The sequence below is a fragment of the Pipistrellus hanaki genome (assembly GCF_964339955.1).
Source record: "Pipistrellus hanaki genome assembly, chromosome: 15".
NCBI classification, from domain to species: Eukaryota; Metazoa; Chordata; class Mammalia; order Chiroptera; family Vespertilionidae; genus Pipistrellus; species Pipistrellus hanaki.
In genome coordinates, this window is record NC_140517.1 from 46,596,525 (window position 1) to 46,614,689 (window position 18,165).

An 18,165-nucleotide genomic window follows, 5' to 3' on the forward strand; every position below is an offset into this window, starting at 1 on the left:
GTGGGAGCAGGGCCAGGCCAGCCCCCCAATCACAGGTTCCTGAGTCAGGAAGTGGTAGCGGGAACACATCCTCCATCACTCAGTCCCCACAAGGCAGCGGCCTCACGCTGTGGAGGACAATCATCATTAGCAGATTTGGGGCAGTGGCTGTAACTGGTGTCAGTGTCAAAGCCCACTTCATGCTCACAGTGTCCCACAGACTCCCCACCACCCAGTCCCTCCCTCTGCCCACCCCTCCCCATGGCAGGTCTCACCTTTAGAAGCTGAGAGAGACACATCAGAGCCCTGGGCGCTGTCACTGCCTGGGGGTGGGGGGGACAACAAACCAGGACGGGGTCAGAGCCCCAAGGCAGGAGGCTAAGGAGGAACTATGGGGGGGGTGGGGTCCCTCATGGCTCCCGTGTGCACTGTCTCAGGGTCTCAGGGGTCATTCCTCCATACTCACTGGCAGCCTGAGCGTAGCTCCCTCCTATTCCACCTGCAGGAAGAAAACACCCCGTGAGAGACCAGGGAGGAGGCAGGGCCAGGAGGTCCTAGAGGAAGCCCTAGTCCTGGGCCCAGAGAAGTTTCCAGAACCATGTGTACAGACCCAGGGCAGGATTAGGACACCTGAGGGAAGTGCATATGTGAGGGCTGGACCCACTGCCCTCCTGGAGGTCTGTGCTCAGCAGGGACCTGCCCTCTGACCTGGGGCTGCTGGGAAAGGGGTCCCCACCACCAGCATCATCAGGTGAGAAGTGGGTCCCTCATTTCCCATGGGCCTCAGTATAGAGTAAATGTGCGCACAGAGCCCCACACTGGCCATCATATGCGGAGGATGGTGCTTCCCAACAATGAGGCTGGACACACGTCTACGTGGGCTTGAACCCCCAATGGGACAGACACTCAGACCCACCCCTGCCCACCTGAGCGCCACCTCTGCCACATCACAGCTCCAACCACAGCTCCCAGCAGAACCAGGCCCCCAGCGATGCCCAGGATGATGAAGGAGGTGTGAGAAGGTGGCTCTGGGAGCAGAAAGGAAGGGAGGGTGAGGGCCCTGACCCCAGGCCTCAGCCCCGACCCCACTGAGGTCCCCCAGGGCCCCGCTGCCCTGAGAAGAGGCTCTGTGGCCACGGCCCTCCTCACCCCATCTCACGGTCAGGGGCTCGGGCAGCCCCTCGTGCTGCACATGGCACGTGTATCTGTGCTCCTCTCCAGGGGGCACCCCCACGGCCGCCCACTTCTGGAAGGTGCCGTCCCCCGCAGGCCTGGTCTCCACCATCTCCATGTCCTGGGTCTGGTCCTCCCCGTCACGCTGCCAGGTCAGGCTGATGTCCTCAGGGTAGAAGCCCAGCGCCCAGCACCTCAGGGTGACCTCCTGGGCAGAGACTCGGTGGTGGGTCACGTGTGCCTTTGGAGGCTCTTAAGGGGAGAAGAGAAAATGTAGGAACTTTGCATCCTCCATGGGAACTCCAGCAGCGCTCATGTGACCATCCTCAGAGTGGACAGTCACCTTAGGTGGGGGAGGGAGCACACAGCCCCCACACCAGCCTGGCAGGAGCTGGGAGATACAACTTGAAAACACCCAGAACCAGGCGGGACCCTAGGGTAGGAACCTCTAGGTCTCCAAGGGGGACACAGACTAATGGAACTCACTTAGGTGGAGGCTGAATGACTGGGAAATGCTGGAATCAGGCGTCCAAACCATTTCCAGTGCAAGACCCCAAGGAGCATAATGCTCATTTCCGGGAGGGACTGGGTCCCTGGACTATCATTTAGAGAAAGTCCCCCCCACCCCGATCCCTGCCCCCACACAGGCGAGTCACTGAATAAGCTGCAGGACTCCTCCTGTCCTACCAGGAGAGCGCATTCCAACACGGATCCCATCTCCATCCTCTTCCTAGGAAGCCAGCCCCAACCTACAGATGCGCTGCTCCAGAGGCCTCAGCCTGGTACCTGATGGATGAAGCATCTCCTTCCCATTTTCCAGGTAATTGTGGAGGCTCTGCATGCATTTGATCTCTAGAGCAACCTTCCATCGGTCAGGATTAGGGGCAAAGACAATCTTTCGCCAGGTCATCTGACCCGCCATGTTGGCCGCGGTCCAGGAGGTCATGTCCTCGTTCAGGGTGAGGTAGTCTGTTCCATCGTAGGCGTATTGACTATAACCGCGGAGGAAGCGCCCGTTCGACCCCACAACGCATCCAGTCATTTCCTGATAGGTGTGAGACCCTGACCCGGTCCGCAAAGTCAGCCTCGACCACTTAGCCCCGCCCCCGAGACAACCACGCCCACACAGCCACACCCATTCAGGCCCGCCCAGAGGTCAGCCCCGCCCCGAAGCCAGCCTCTCCCGCTAGGCCCCGCCCACCTAGCCCCGCCTGCATGTCAGCCACGCCCCCACGTCAGCCCCTTCCTGAGGTCAGCCCCGCCCAGCTAGCCCCGCCCCGAGGGACTGAATCTAAATTGAAAGTGGCAATGGACTGGAAACCGGTTTGGTTCGGACTTGCTCAGTGGATAGAGCTTCGGATTGAAGGGTCCTGGGTTCGATTCCGCTCAAGGGCATGTACCTTGGTTGCAGGCACATCCCCGGTGGGGGGTGTGCAGGAGGCAGCTGGTCGATGTTTCTCTCTCTCTATCCCTCTCCCTTCCTCTCTGTAAAAAATCATAAATATATTTGGGGGGAAAACTTCAAAAAATATTATAAAATAATGATGATGATAATTAATAAACATCCAGGTCAGTAAAAGAACACACACAGCCAAAACCGGTTTGGCTCAGTGGATAGAGCGTCGGCCTGCGGACTGAAGGGTCCCGGGTTCGATTCCGGTCCAGGGCATGTACCTTGGTTGCGGGCACATCCCAGGTGTGTGTGTGTGTGTGTGTGTGTGTGTGTGTGCAAGATGCAGCTGATCGATGATTCTCTCTCATCGATGTTTCTAACTCTCTATCCCTCTTCCTTCCTCTCTGTTCTGTAAAAAATCAATAAAATATATTAAAAAGAAAAGAAAGTGCAATCCCGTGGTCTCCTCCCGGGTGGGTCCCGCAGCCTCCGGGTGACGCTTGAACTCAGACACTCGGGGCTACCCCGGCTGCGCGGCTCACCGTCCCCGCTCTGGTTGTAGTAATCACGCAGGTTGATCAGGTTCCCTCGGTGAATCTGTTGCCAGTCCTTGATGACCCCCGTCTGCTGGTCCCAATACCCCGGGTACACCCGCTCTACCCACGGCTGCTCCATCCATGGCGCCCGCGGCTTCAGCCTCGGACTCAGGTCGTCGCTGTCGAACCGCACGAACTCTATGTCATCCACGTACCCGGCGACGACGTACCGGTACTTTCCGCGGCCCGGTCCAGACAGGGTGGTGCTGAAATATCTCATGGAGTGGAGGCCTGGGGGGCAGAGGAGGGCAGGGCTGGGGCTGGACACGCGCCTTCCTGGGTCCCGCGCCCCTGCCCGGGGCCTCCTCGCTCCTCCCCGCACATCCGCCCCCTCAGACCCCGCACTCACCGGCCCAGCTGGGGGTCAGGACCAGCGCCCCCGAGAGCAGCAGGAGGAGGGTGGGGGGCCTCATGACCGCGTCGTTGGTGTCTGGGACCATCTGAGTCCGGGCGAGTCCAGGGAGAGGTTTACCAGTAACCCGCCGTGACGCTGATTGGCTGCTCTAGAAACCACTTACCCAATGGGAGTGAGAATTGGGTCACGTCATCAGTATCCTGGAAGAGAGGGAGAAGGGAAATCCCAGGAAGATGGGGAGTTCCCCAACAACGAGCTGAGTTTCCCGCCCCAGACTCTGTCCGCTGCTGAGACCTGAGCGCAGACCTGGGCCCTGGACTCCGTCCAGACCCTCCTCCTACGTGGAGCCCCCCAACCCCCCACGGTCCCCCGAGGCCTGGCCCAGGCGCTGTGCTGTTCATCACTCTCATTTTGGCATCAGAATTTCTATTCAGCCGGGACCGGTTTGGCTCAGTGGATAGAGCGTCGGCTTGGGGACTGAAGGGTCCCGGGTTCGATTTCGGTCAAGGGCATGTACCTTGGTTGCGGGCACATCCCCAGTAGGGGGTGTGCAAGAGGCAGCTGATGGATGATTCTCTCTCATCGATGTTTCTAACTCTCTATCTCTCTCCCTTCCTCTCTGTATAAAATCAATAAAATATATTTTTTTAAAAAGAATTTCTATTCAATGTTATAAGTTAGTGAGGAACCAAAGAGTAATTTTGCACCACATAATAAGGAATCAAATACTTTGAAAAATTGTTAATTCATTTATCATATTAATAACGTATGACATCAGAAATAGTGTTCTTATGAAAAATACCTATTTCCTAAATAAACAAGGAAGTGAGAGGAGGGGACCTGCTTCCATGTAACATCGTTGCACGTGTCACTGGGAGACGCTGGGTTTTCACATTTGCTTCTGCATTTTTTTCTGTTCTGGTGGCGGCAGCGTATTAAGAAATAGACGGCCTCACAGAAATGGGCAGGAGCAGTGTTTTACTGACCTTTTCAGATAAGTGTGGATGCTCACCTGTGACTGTCACTACAGCCACACCAGTGGTCATTTCTGAAAATCTGTTTGCAAGTGGTCATTTCTGAAATCTGAAACATTATTAAATATTTTCTGTTCTGTTCTTTCACCATCCCCAGGGCTGCCTTGCTGGGTGGCTCTGTCCTCTTGCAGGTTAGTGAAGGTGATGCCCTGTGTCTCTAAGTCCTAGAGCCCTTCCCGTGTGGATGCATTAGTCACCGGCCCTCCACGCTCACCTCTGTGTCTCTTCCCACAGGGCCCCTCGGTAAGTGTCTAGCGCTGGGGAGGGTCTAGCTGACGTGGTGGGACACACCTGTGCCAACATTCTGGCTTTCTCTCGGGGGCTGACATTTTATCAAGACCACAGGCCTGTCCGTCGTCCCCTGCCAGGTGACATTTCCTGAAATGGGAAGCTCACACTCATTTCCAAGGCCTGTGGGAAGCGACTGAGGAGGTGACTCAGCTGTGAGTCCAGCAAGCAGAACTGAGAAGCAGGGTCAGACCCACCTACCAGGACTCAAAAAATCATCTCATCGCCTGATGTCTGTGGACCCCCAGGCCTGCACGTAGCTGCATTCCGTTCCCAGCCTCACCCCAGCCCCTTCCCTTTATAGTCCTGCCCCCTGCACCTTGGCTAAAGACAGGATTTGATGCTTGTACGCCTTCTTGGTTGGCAGGCCTTCTCAATAAATGCCTTATATGATTCAGCCCTGCCTTCACTACTGGACACAGCGACAGACAGCCCGAGCCCACTCGGGGGTTTCCTGGTAACATATTTTGGCGACTCTGGATGAGTCCCCCTCCTCTGAGCCCCAAGGTCAGAGCCGTCAGGGACAGCCAGAGACCTGGGGTGGGTGCCTGGATTTGAGGAATTTTGTTCCCTTCTGAGAAAGTTCTTGCAGGCATCTGTGGAAACTCCCTAGCAGCTTCCAAGATATTTAACCTGGGACTTTCCCGAAGTGTTTACAGCCTTTCCTAGTCACCTTGGCTGTGGGCTGAATCGGTGCTCTGTGCCTGCCTGTCCTCTAAGTCGGGAGCCCTGAGAGCCAGCCAGGAGCAGCATATGTAAGGCGCCTTCTGGCTTCTGCTCTGCTTGTGGGTGTTGTACAACTCGAAATGTGCCTCGACCTGCATGGAGGTTCAGGATCTGCAGGAGGGGCCGCCGCACATATCAAAATGCTGGACACAGATGTGAATTGTGAAGGGGTGGGGCCAGGTGGAGCCTTTTTTTTGCAGAGGCACGCTGAGCGCTGGCCTCGTCTACTTTTTCCTCAGTTTTATTTATTTATTTTTAAATATATTTTATTGATTTTTTTACAGAGAGGAAGAGAGAGGGATAGAGAGTTAGAAACATCGATGAGAGAGAAACATTGATCAGTTGCCTCCTGAACACCCCCCACTGGGGATGTGCCCACAACCAAGGTACATGCCCTTGACCGGAATCGAACCCGGGACCCTTCAGTCCAAAGGCTGACGCTCTATCCACTGAGACAAACCGGTTTCGGCTGTGCGACCATTTCTTTACTAAATTATACAAAAAGGGGAGGAGTGGGGGCAGCTGTGGGGCTTGGTCCCAGCCCCGGCCCCACCCGGCCTGGCGCTGTCTGGAGAAGGGGATCTGAAGGAGACTGGGGATCAGGCAGGGTAGGGATGGGCAGGACAGAAAGGTAGGCTGCAGAGGTTCTGAAGGAGAAGCTAGCAGAGGAGGGGTGGGAGTGAGGGAGGAAGAGAGGAAGAAGGAAAGGGGGCAATTGGGGACCAGCTGGGGAGCTCGGTCGGAGCAGGTCAGGAGGTGGAACAATGGCAGAGTGGGGCGGAAGGGCAGGGTCAGGAGAGGAGGGCAGGAGAAGGCTGGGGAGAGAAGGCAGGGCCCAGAGCAGGAGTCAGGTGGAGTGGCTGCCCTGAACTGTTCCTGCCCCATCCCCAGGCCTCGAGGGCCTCCTTCCCCAGCCCATGGGCCCGGGGCTCATGCCGATGCCCCATTTTCTGTCTTGTGCCGCTTGGGATCAGCTTCATCCTCCTCTTCAGCGCGGGGCCCCTCGTGGTCATCATTTTCTTCTTCCTCATCTTCTTCATCCTCTTCCTCTGTCCTCAGCGGTTTCCTCTTCTTCCTCCTGGGCTGCATTCTCCTCCTTCTCCTCCACCACCTCTTCGTCTTCTTCTTCTTCTTCTTCTTCTTCTTCTTCTTCTTCTTCTTCTTCTTCTTCTCCTTCTCCTTCTTCTTTTTTTTTTTGAAAATATATTTTATTGATTTTACACAGAGAGAAATTGAGAGGGATAGAGAGTTAGAAACATCGATGAGAGCCGAAGCCGATGTGGCTCAGTGGATAGAGCGTCGGTCTGCGGACTGAAAGGTCCCAGGTTCGATTCTGGTCAAGGGCATGTACCTTGGTTGTGGGCACATCCCCAATGGGGGGTGTGCAGGAGGCATTTGATCAATGTTTCTCTCTCATCGATGGTTCTAGTTCTCTATCCCTCTCTCTTCCTCTCTGTAAAAAACCAATAAAATATATTTTAAAAAATGGTCTCACAAAACAAACAAACAAACAAACAAGCAAAACACATTGCCTTAGGGATGTGCTAGGAAAGAGCTCACTCCTGAAAATGTAGTGCCTTCAGCCCGGGAGGGAGGCGGAGAGACAGGCGTGACCCTCTGGCACAGGGCGCAGTTTGTGCCTGAAGACACCCGGCCCACAGACACCTCCTGTGGCTTCTACACCCCAGCTGAGTGAGCGCCCACATCCCAGACTGAAACCTGGCGTGTCAGAAGGAGAAGTCACATGAGCTTCCTCTAGATCAGTGTTTCCCAAACTCCTCTCATGATGAGAATCACCCGGTGGAGTTGTTAAACTTCAGATTCCTGAATCCCAACTAAGAAGTGCTAAACTAGAATTTTTGGGAACATATAGGTAAAATTGTATGAGAGAGACATCGATCAGCTGCCTCTTGCACACCCTCCACTGGGGATGTGCCCGCAACCAAGGTACATGCCCTTGACCGGAATCGAACCCGGGACCTCTCAGTCCACAGGCCAACGCTCTATCCACTGAGTCAAACCGGTTTCGGCTGTCCTGTGTTTATTGGCGCTAAAGGTGTGAGCACATTCCAACATGCACTAAAGTGCCACTCACATGAGATGGTACACACACACACACACACTGTGTTTATGTATGTTCTGGTTCATTCTCACAGGAGGATGTTTTCCAGTGATTTCTCTCTTTGGTAGAGCACAGGGAGGGAGGAGGAGGGGAGGGGGAGGTCCCACGAAGGAGAGACGCGGGGACTGGCCACCTGGAGCTTCAGCGCAGGGAGGGGTCTGCGGCCCAGCGAGGACCTTGACCAGGACCAGCGCCCAGGACTCTGGCGAGGGCGGGGCTCTAGTCCCTGAGAGGCGCGGCCAGGGCAGCGGCCTCTGTGTCAGGGGACCACCCCCAAGGCTCTGTGACCATCAGATCTGTCAGCCGCGCCCGGGTCAGGGGTCAGATGGTAGGCCACCACCCCTCCCCCCACAGTCCGCAGGCTCCTAAACCCTGGGCACCTCCTGAGTGGCAGGGGCTTGTCGGATGCTGATGAGATGGCTCTTGGCTGAGGGGCCTGGAGAGTGGGGTGGGGGCTGGTCCCCAGAAAGACCCAGCTGATCACAGGCTGGAACTCTCAGCCTCAGGGCCCAACCAGCGGGGAACAGGGACTAGAGTTCAATTCCATCCCCAACGGCCCGCGGTCCAATCAGTGATGTCCACGTAGTGAAGATTTTTATAGAAAGCCCTTAACCACGGGGCTCAGAGAGCTTCTGCAGCAGTGGCCACACCCACATGCAAGAGGGGACAGGGTGCCAAAACCGGTTTGGCTCCGTGGATAGAGCGTCGGCTTGGGGACTGAAGGACCCGGGTTCGATTCCGGTCAAGGGCATGTGCCTTGGTTGCGGGCATATCCCCGGTGGGGGGTGTGCAGGAGGCAGCTGATCGATGGCTCTTTCTCATCGATGTTTCTGACTCTCTATCTCTCTCCATTCCTCTCTGTACAAAATTAATAAAATATATTTTTAAAAAAATTATTTTTTTAAAAAAAAAGAGGGGACAGGGTGACACACACCAATTCCCCGTGACAGAAGTCCCTGCACTGGGCACCTTCCCCACCTCCCTCCACCCCCACCCAGGCCCCTTCCCCGGGCTGTTCACCGGGTCCCTGTGATAAACCGTGAGAGTGAGCCCGCCCTTCCCTGAGGACCATGCGTTCCTGCGGCAGATCGTGACCTGTGTGGGGAGCCCTCACTTGTGTGGCTGCGCTGGTCGGCAGAGCAGGTCACATGGCGACGTGCACCTGAACCCTGGGTCAGGGGTCAGGGGGGGTCCTGTGGGACAGAGCACTGCCCGGGGGGCTCTGCTCCCTCCAGGGGGTCCCGTGGGAACGGAGCTGAATGGGAGGAACACAGATGGAGGCGGAGAAGCAGAGACCTGGGTGAGCGGAGGGACATCCTCCAATCGCACAGACTCTCAGTGAGAGACGCCCATCCTCTGCCTGTCACTCGTCACTTATTTCCAGCCCAAGCGGAGCACCCGCAGAGCATGCAGAAAGCTCCAGCCCCAGATCTTTGCTCCCAGAATTGGAAATGGCCCTTCTCTCCAGCCCGGCAGCCCTGCACCCGCTCGCTCTTCCCACTCGAGAAGAATCCCACGCGTGAAGAGTCTGGAAGGAGGCAGGGACCACGTCCCTTCATACAAGAGGGAACCCCATGTCCCCCCGCCCCAACATTCGTGCATCTGGACCCGAATTGAGGCTCCACCCTCAGGCGACCACACGCCAGGCTCTGACTCAGACAAGGTGACCCTGAGGGGCTGGGGCTGGCGGAGAGCACTGGGCAGGGCGGGAGGGGCAGGAACAGTGTCTGACCCCAGGGGCAGCGGACACAGCAGTCCCCCCTGTGAGAGCGGCCACAGCGTGTGGACAGGTCCAAGCCTCGGACTGATGAGAGGGCACCGTCCTCTCGTGGCCACGTGCATGTCCCAGCCTGGAGGGATTTTTTTTCTATTGATTTTTAGAGAGAGTGGAAGAGAGGGAGGGAGGGAGGGGAAGAGAGGGAGATGAGAGAGAGAGAGAGAGAGAAGCATCGTGAGACACACACATTGATTGGTTGCCTCCTGAACGTGCTCCGACCAGGGCGGGGGATCGAACCTGCAACCCAGGTACATGCCCTTGACTGGGAATCACACCTAAGACCCTTAGATGCGTGGGCCGATGCTCTAACCACTGAGCGACACCAGCCATGGCTTGCTTTTTTTTTAATCAAGCATCCTCATGATCTAAATCTTGAATGAGAGAGCAACAGTTCTGCCAGCAGGTTTGGAAGCAGAAGGGTACCATGTTACCCAAACCTACTTGCTTTCTGCTTAGGGTTAGTGAGTTGCAGGAGTTCCGACAGCAAAAGATTTCCATGGACATGCACCTGAATCTATTCAGAAACAAAAGAGGGTGAACAGTTACGAGTTCAGATCCAGCCCTAACCGGTGTGGCTCAGTGGATAGAGCTTCAGCCTGCGGACTGAAGGGTCCCGGGTTCGATTCCGGTCAGGGGCATGGACCTTGGTTGCGGGCACATCCCCAGTGGGGGGGGGGAGGGTGCAGGAGGCAGCTGATCGATGTTTTTAACTCTCTATCCCTGTCCCTTCCTCTCTGTATAAAATCAATAAAATATATATTTTAAAAAAAGAGCTCAGATGGGCAGTGAAAGGTGGATTCTCCACGTTGACCTCGGCTGGCCTCGGCCTGACTGGCCTTTCCCGTGTCGCCTCATTTTTGGACGCGTTGCCCCCTCCTCCCCAATAGGAATGGTTGTCCCTTCAAACTCTCCCTGCAGGTGGGCCCTCCCTCTTGAAGGCTGGTGTCCAGAGCTGGACCGTTAGGCGAAGGAAAGGTCCTCCAGGAACTATGGAGCCACTGAGAAACCTGTCACAGACTTTATTAAACTTCTTTTCCTTTCCCCTTTACAAACCCCACACCAGCACCCTACTGCAGCAGGAGCTTCCGGTTATGCCTATAGGTAACAGCCCTGGTCGGAGAGAAAAGGCGTGGGGGTTAGAAAGAGGACTGCAGGCCCCTCTCTGTCAACTGATAACCCCCCTCTCCCCCCAAAAACCTTCCCGCCACCATTTGCCCACCATCCAGAACCGAAATATCATGGCTGACAGGTACACATAAGGAACTGTTTGACATTGAAATTGGGTCTCAAAAGAATGGTGGCCCAGAAAGAAGCTCACTACAGACTGATTCATATGCCTTTCAGCATAACGATCATTGCTTGTCTCATTTTTGACTCTTATAAGTATATCTCCAGTAGGACATGATCTCACTCATCTAGGGGAAATGGCGAACACCATAGACTGATGAACAAGAACAGACCCAGAGATCAGGAGCCATGGGTCAGACTGCTGGACCTCAGAGGGAGGGTGGGGATAAAAGGGAGAGATCGACCAAAGGACTTGTGTGCACACATATGAGTCTAACCAGTGGTCAAGGACAATAGGGGGGTGGGGGCATGAGTGGAGGGGAGTGAGGGATTGAAATGGGGGGTTGAGGACAAATATGTGATACCTTAATCAATAAAGAAATTAATTTAAAAAAATAAAGTAATAATTAAGTAGAGGGAAGAAAAGGAAAAAAAATCTTCCAGCCAATCACCGGCCTCGTTTGACTCAGCCAATGACATTGGGGTCTCTGGGCAGATTTGCAGGGTGCTCGGCCACTTGTGAGGGGCTCAGTGGGGCGTGGGGGCTGCGGGGGAGGGCAGGGATGACTCACGAAGCCACGATGACCCCGAAGGCAAAGACGGCCAGGCACAGGGAGACGACGATGCCCAGGGGGACCTGGTTCCAGGGGCGTCCGCGCCCGGAGCCGTACTGCAGGGCCGTGCGGGGCTGCCTGTCGACTGACAGCGGACCCTCCATTGCCACCCTTCTCTGCCCTTGATCGCACCCCCGGCCCACTCAGCTACCGGGGCCTCCTTCCCACCTCGGCTGGTGGACTGAAGGGTCCCCGGTTCGATTCCCGGTCAGGGTACATGCCCGGGTTGTGGGTTCCATCCCCAGTAGGAGGCGTGCAGGAGGCAGCCAATCAATGATTCTCTCTCATCATTGATGTTTCTATCTCTCTCTCCCTCTTCCTTCCTCTCTGAAATTAATAAAAATATATTTTTAAAAAGCACTGCTCTAAGGGAGCAAATAGACAAATTGCTTTTTTTTTTTTCCCAGTTTGTCAATGTCGTGAGGGAAAGTAGTAAGAAAAACGCATGTAGAATATTTATTCCTAGGTATCTTAATTTTTTTGGTGCGATGGTAAATGGAATTGCTTTTTTAGTCTCTGTTTCTGTAGTTTCACTGTTGGTGTATAGAAATGCCACGGATTTCTTGGCGTTGATTTTGTATCCTGCTACATTGCCAAATTCATTTATTAAGTCAATTAGTTTTTTTAATGGAGTCTTTTGGTTTTTTTATGTACAATATCATGTCATCTGCAAATAAGGATAACTTTACTTCTTCTTTTCCAATTTGGATGGAAAAACGCGTGTAGAATAAATAAGGAAGTGAAAAACAACCTACCAATTGAGTGATATGAGAAGTCCTTTCATTGGGCTTCTGTTTGAATGAAGGGACGATTCGGGAAGTTGGAAAAGGACCTTGGATTTATTTGATATTGAAGAGTTGGTGTTAGGTTTGTTGAGTGTGAGAATGGCATTGTGCTTATGTAGGAAATGCCCTTGTTTTCAGAGTACACATTATTAGTGGGTGAAATTTCTTTTTTTTCTATATATTTTATTGTGGTTTTTTGTGTGTTTTTTTTGTGTTTTTTTTTTTTTTTTTTTACAGAGAGGAAGAGAGAGGGATAGAGAATTAGAAACATCCATGAGAGAGAATCATCAACCAGCTGCCTCTTGCACACCCCCTACTGGGGATGTGCCCGCAACCAAGGTACATGCCCTTGACCGCAATCGAACCTGGGACCTTTCAGTCCACAGGCCGATGCTCTATCCACTGAGCCAAACCGGTTTCGGTTAGTGGGTGAAATTTCATGATGCCTGATTTCTTTTAAAACACCGTGGCAAAACTAATTAATGAATCAAATGGGAGAACATTCATTGTCAAGATCATTTGCTAGAAAGCTCTGCTTTAAAGAGTGTGACCAGGGAGTCCTCTCTGAGGAGGTAAACTTTGAGACTTTGTGGAATGAGGGAGTCAGAGGGGCGGTGGGACAGAGAGAGGGAACTGCATGTGAAAAGGTCCAGCATGACCATTCAATCTTTTTTGTTTTGAAATCTTCACCTGAGGATATTTTCCCCATTGATTTTTAGAGAGAGGGAAAGACACGGAGAAATATCAAATGCGAGAGAAACGCATTGATTGGTTGCCTCCTACATGTGCCCTGACCAGGTCCCAGGCCGGGGAGGAGGAGCCTGCAACTGAGGTATGGGCCAGTGCTCTATCCACTGAGCCAAACAGGTTGGGCCATGATTATTCAATCTTGATGTGTATTGTGGGGTACAGTGTACTATTTCCTCTGCTCTGAGGATATGTATTTTTTTAAAGCTTTTAAAAATATTTTTTTATTGATTTTTACAGAGAGGAAGAGAGGGATAGAGAGTCAGAAATATAGATGAGAGTCATCGATCAGCTTTCTTTTGCACCCCCCACCCCCACTGGGGATGTGCCCGCAACCAAGGTACATGCCCTTGCCCGGAATCGAACCTGGGACCTTTCAGTCCGCAGGCAACGCTCTATCCACTGAGCCAAACCAGTTTTGTCAGAGGATATGTGTTTTGTTTTTTGTTGTTGTTGTTGTTGTTTTCAATTCTCAATGAGTGAATAAATGAAGCATATCCTTTCAGACTCCCCAGGTGCGACACTGACTAAAAATAAAACACCTTTTAGCACCTGCCATTATGGTCGTAGATGCATTGCCAAGGCACAGAGGAGTCTTCCCCTTTAACAGCGGGGACAAATGGATTTCGGGGCCTCACTCACCGTAAGCAAGTTCGGGGCAGAATTCAAGGCTGCATGTGGGAGACCCCAAAACTCATACCCACTGGGACCGGCTGCCAGCTCTCATGTCTCCCACCACCAAGAGCTTACCGAAACAGTCATCCTTCTTCATGCATCTGGGGCCGGTCTTCCGGCAACGCACACAGTCCAGGACCTCTTCTGTTAGCGTGTCTGGACGAGGGGGAAGGGAGACCTGGGATGAGGCGAGCTATGAGACAATTGGCACGGGGTGGGAAGACGGAAGGGGACCAGGATATGGAATCCCTTGGTGCTCATGAATTTGGGTGTCCCATGTGCAGCAGAGCAAGCTGAGCAAAATGCACTGACGATTCACATTGAAATAATGCTATTGCTTATAATAAAAGACGAATATGCAAATTGTCCCCTCAGGAGTTCTGCTGGGAGACCGGGAGTTCAGTCGCTGGCTATGATGTGTGCTGACCACCAAGGGGTGGCAGGGAACATGGCAGGCGACCAAAGGCAGCAGGGCGCTGAGAGAATGAGGGAAGGAGGAGGGGGCGGGCAAGGAACCTGATTGGTCCTGATCACCAGCCAGGCCTAGGGACCCTACTCATGCATGAATTCCGTGCACAGGGCCTCTAGTTTGTATATATTTATAAAATAGTAGAGGCCCAGTGCATGAAATTCGTGCACAGGTAGGTTCCCTAGGCCTGGCTGGTGTGGGGCAACCAGCAGGAAGATGGGGGTGGGGAGCCCGCTGGCGCCTCCCTTCGCTGGCCTAGGGCCTGTCGGCAGCTCCTGCATCGAGCATTCTGCCCCCTGGTGGTCAGTGTGCATCATAGCATGCATCTGCTTTATATATTCAGACCCACTAGTTTGGAATAGGTGTGACAGTTGGGCTTGATTTGTGGGTAAAGAGGCAGAGAAGTAAGGGATAGACAAGAAGTCTATCAGGACTCACGGCAGGTTTTCTGATCACAGGCTGCAAGAGAAAAGAGCTGAGGTGAGATCAGTTGGGACAGCAATTTGAGGATCTGATCAGGGTAAGGCACCAGGAGAGGGAGGGAGGAAAGAGTCTGGGAGAGAAGGGGAAGGAATATTAGTGAGGGTCAGAGAGGGCTGAGTCGAAGGGGAGGGGAGGGGAGGAGAGGGGAGGAGAAGAGAGGGGAGGGGAGGAGAGGGGAGGAGAAGAGAGGGGAGGGGAGGGAGGAGTTTGGAGAAAAGGGGAGAGAAGGGGATGGAGCGATAAGGAGGAGGGGTGTTGGTGGAGAGGGGATGCTGCACCTTTTAGTTCATACGACCTTAAACCTGTCTTGAGTTTCTTGGTCACCTTCCTCCTAAGAGTCACCAGCTCTTGCAGCAGAGGCCCATCTGAGGAGAGAGAGAGAGAGAGAGAGAGAGAGAGAGAGAGAGAGAGAGAGAGAGAGATATCTCCTTAGGAGGCACTCAGCACCCCATCGGCAGCTTCAAAGAGAAGGGAGAGGAAACTCTCTTTCATTACGGGGAACACCAAGACCAGGTCTTACTGGGGTCCACCAGGCAAACCCATGGCTTGCAAAGTCCTGCATCTAGCTTCTGTGAGCCCGGCTTCTGGCTGAGCACGCACGCGCGCGCACACACACACACACACACACACACACACACACTTTATATCTTTTTTAAAATGGGAAATGGTTGGACTCACCCTAACTGGTTTGGCTCAGTGGACAGAGCGTCGGCCTGCGGACTGAAAGGTCCCAGGTTCGATTCCGGTCAAGGGCACGTACCTTGGTTGGGGGGCACATCCCCAGTGGGGGGTGTGCAGGAGGCAGCTGATCGATGTTTCTAGCTCTCTATTCCTCTCCCTTCCTCTCGGTAAAAAAAAATCAATAAAATATATATTTTTAAAAATGGGCGGGCTTGCCAAAACCGGTTTGGCTCAGTGGATAGAGTGTCAGCCTGCGGACTGAAAGGTTCCAGGTTTGATTCTGGTCAGGGGCATGTACCTTGGTTGCAGGCACATCCCCAGTGGGGGGTGTGCAGGAGGCATCTGATTGATGTTTCTAGCTCTCTATTCCTCTCCCTTCCTCTTTGTAAAAAAAATCAATAAAATATATATATTTTAAAATGAGTGGGCTCTTCCTTTGCGTCCTCCCCCTGTCCCAACCCTCTCGGTGGGGCAAGGCTTCTGGGGCTTAGACACCGCCCTGCCAGCTCCCCCAGGTCCGCAGCTCTCTGCTGCCCTCTGCTGGGGAACCGTCATAAGGCCCGAGCGAATCTCCGAGGACTAACTGTGAATGGTGCCTGCCCCCCACCTGGCTGGTGGTGGTGAGGGTACAGGGTCTGAGCCAGGTGTCCCGGTTCAGATCCTCCTCTCTCCTCCCAGCTGTGTGACTTCCGGCGTGGCTGAGCCTGTCTCCCCCTCTGGGTAAGCCGTGGTAGACTCTTGTAAGCAAAACACTGAGAACCCTACCGGACGCCCAGAAAGGTTTCTCTTCTCTTCTCTTCTCTTCTCTTTTCTCTTCTCTTCTCTTCTCTTCTCTTCTCTTCTCTCCCCTGCTCTCCCCTCCCCTCCCCTCCCTTCCCCTCCCCTCCCCTCCTCTCTCTCTCTCTCTCTCTCTCTCTCTCTCTCTCTCTCTCTCTTTCTCGTTAACCCTCACCCGAGAATATTTTTCCATTGATTTTTAGGGAGAGTGGACGAGAGAGGGGAAGAGATAGAAACATCGATGTGAGAGAAACACATCGATTGGTTGCCTCCTGCGTGGGCCCCCGACAGGACCTGGGAGGAGCCCACAACCAAGGTACCCGCCCTTGACCAGAATCGAACCCGCGACCCTTTGGTCCTCAGGCCGAGGCTCTATCCACTGAGCCAAAGCAGCCAGGGCTGCTTGTATTGTGAAGTCACGAGGAAGCTGGTGGACAGGCCGCAGGGAGGGGGAAGGGGCGGGGAACGGCCCCCCTCCGTTCCTACCGCTCAGAGAGTCAGCCCTCAGCTTGTTTATCTGATTCTGCGCGAAGATCGCCACAGGGTCCAGCTGATCCGCCTCTGGGGGGGAGGGGAGGGACGTCCAGGGGTCCTCCGAGAGCCAAGGACCCCCCCCATTTCCCTGCAGGACAGGCCTCCGCCCTTAGGGGGCGCTGTCCCACAGTGTCTCCCACCCCCGCCTCTGGCCCGGACCCCCCTGTCCCTCCCTCCCCGGTGCCGGGCACCCTCCCTCCCTCCCCAGCGCGCACCGATCTCGCCCCCGGACACGCCGGCGGCGTAGTCCCTGAAGAACGGCCCCTCCATGCCCAGCAGCAGGGCCTGGGCGCGCGCCCGCAGGTGCCCGCGGCCGAAGCGGCTGGGGACGAGGTCCCGGCGCAGCTGGCGCAGGGTCTGCTGCACCGCGGGGTCACACTGCAGGCAGCCCCGGCCCCCGCCCAGGCCCGCGAGCAGCAGGAGGGCCCAGGCCGGAGGCATGGCGGGCCTGTGTGACGTCACAGAGAGACCCCCACACACCCCCCAGCCGGCCCCGCCCCCGGGGTGTCAGGGAGGCCCTGGGAGGGACGCTCCTGCAGGCGGGTGTTTGCTGAGCACCTGCTCTGTGCCAGGCCCTGTGCCAGGCTCTGCAATGCAGGGCTGAGGCACAGGGTCTCTGCTCACATCCTTTACGTACATTTGTCCCAAACAGAGCGCCTACTATGTGCAGGGCGTTCAGTGGAGCGCCTACTATGTGCCGGGCGCTGGAGAGGGTCCAGGTGTCTAGGCAATGGGATAGTATTCAGCCTTAAAAAGGGCATTCTGCCCTAGCCGGTTTGGCTCAGTGGATGGAGCGTTGGCCTGCAGACTCAAGGGTCCCAGGTTCGATTCCGGTCAAGGGCGTGTACTTGGTTGTGGGCGTATCCCCAGTGGGGGGTGTGCAGGAGGCAGCTGATCGATGTTTCTAACTCTCTATTCCTTTCCCTTCCTCTTTGTTAAAAATCAATAAAATATGTTAAAAAAAAAAAAAAAAAAAAAAAGCTGGTGAGTGCTTCCGCGCATTTCCCGGCTGTAAAAACAGTCATTAAGCCGAAGCCGGTTTGGCTCAGCGGTAGAGCGTCGGTCTGCGGGCACACCTTGGTTGCGGGCACATCCCCGGTAGGGGGTGTGAAAGAGGCAGCTGGTCGATGTTTCTCTCTCATCGACGTTTCTAGCTCTCTATCTCTCCCTTTCTCTCTGTTAAAAATCAATAAAATATATTTTAAAAAAACAGTCATTAAAAGCATCTTTTTAGCCGACACCGGTTTGGCTCAGTGGATACAGCGTCGGCCTGCAGACTGAAAGGTCCCAGGTTTGATTCCGGTCAAGGGCATGAACCCTGGTTGTGTGCACATCCCCAGTAGGGGGTGTGCAAGAGGCAGCTGATTGGTGTTTCTCTCTCTCATCGACGTTTCTAACTATCTTTCTCCCTTGTAAAAAATCAATAAAATAAATTTTAAAAAAATAAAAGTATCTTTTTAAAAAAGCCAATATTTTCTGGACCGCCAGGGGGCGCACTTCCAGGCTTTGCTCAGCCAGCCAATGTGCCCGGCATCTGTGAGGGCCAAACCCCGCCTTCCTGCTCACTGAGCTCCGTGCCCCTTACCCGCCGGTGAGAATACAAGGTTGAACCTTTTTGCCCCTGGAACAAAATTTAAAAAAAAATTTTTTAAATTAATTTTAGAGAGAAT

The 18,165-nt window shown here is 54.2% G+C and overlaps 2 protein-coding genes across 9 annotated transcripts; both read right to left on the reverse strand.

Moving 5' to 3' along the window:
• LOC311633086 (patr class I histocompatibility antigen, A-126 alpha chain-like) lies at window positions 1–3,568 on the reverse strand. Of its 8 annotated transcripts, none has more exons than XM_084905312.1 (8): window positions 3,491–3,568; window positions 3,088–3,372; window positions 1,939–2,214; window positions 1,129–1,404; window positions 906–1,007; window positions 446–478; window positions 255–302; window positions 1–107 (listed from the first exon to the last, which is right to left on the reverse strand). In XM_084905312.1, exons 1-8 carry the CDS (start codon window positions 3,552–3,554, stop codon window positions 103–105), a joined length of 1,089 nt encoding a protein of 362 aa, XP_084761438.1. In that variant the 5' UTR covers window positions 3,555–3,568; the 3' UTR covers window positions 1–102. The 8 variants fall into 8 exon arrangements, with proteins under 8 accessions (XP_084761438.1, XP_084761444.1, XP_084761439.1 ...); XM_084905313.1 differs by having other exon boundaries at window positions 49–107; window positions 255–292; window positions 442–478; XM_084905318.1 differs by lacking the exon at window positions 906–1,007.
• A 6,942-nt stretch (window positions 3,569–10,510) lies between these two features.
• IZUMO2 (IZUMO family member 2) lies at window positions 10,511–16,936 on the reverse strand (the record flags this gene model as incomplete). The annotated part of the gene is made up of 7 exons (XM_084906841.1): window positions 10,511–10,553; window positions 11,303–11,429; window positions 13,627–13,744; window positions 14,459–14,479; window positions 14,777–14,868; window positions 16,448–16,522; window positions 16,711–16,936. 7 exons carry the CDS (start codon window positions 16,934–16,936, stop codon window positions 10,511–10,513), a joined length of 702 nt encoding a protein of 233 aa, XP_084762967.1.
• Between the last annotated feature and the right edge of the window lie 1,229 nt (window positions 16,937–18,165).

Bases quoted from the DNA above. Each gene is read 5' to 3' on its own strand.
- LOC311633086 (XM_084905312.1), bottom strand. From the start codon at position 3,554: ATGAGGCCCCCCACCCTCCTCCTGCTGCTCTCGGGGGCGCTGGTCCTG. The intron at 3,373-3,490 runs GTGAGTGCGGGG...TCTGCCCCCCAG, and splicing joins CCTGACCCCCAGCTGGGCCG to GCCTCCACTCCATGAGATAT. The intron at 479-905 runs GTGGGCAGGGGT...TTCTTCCTGCAG, and splicing joins GTGGCAGAGGTGGCGCTCAG to GTGGAATAGGAGGGAGCTAC.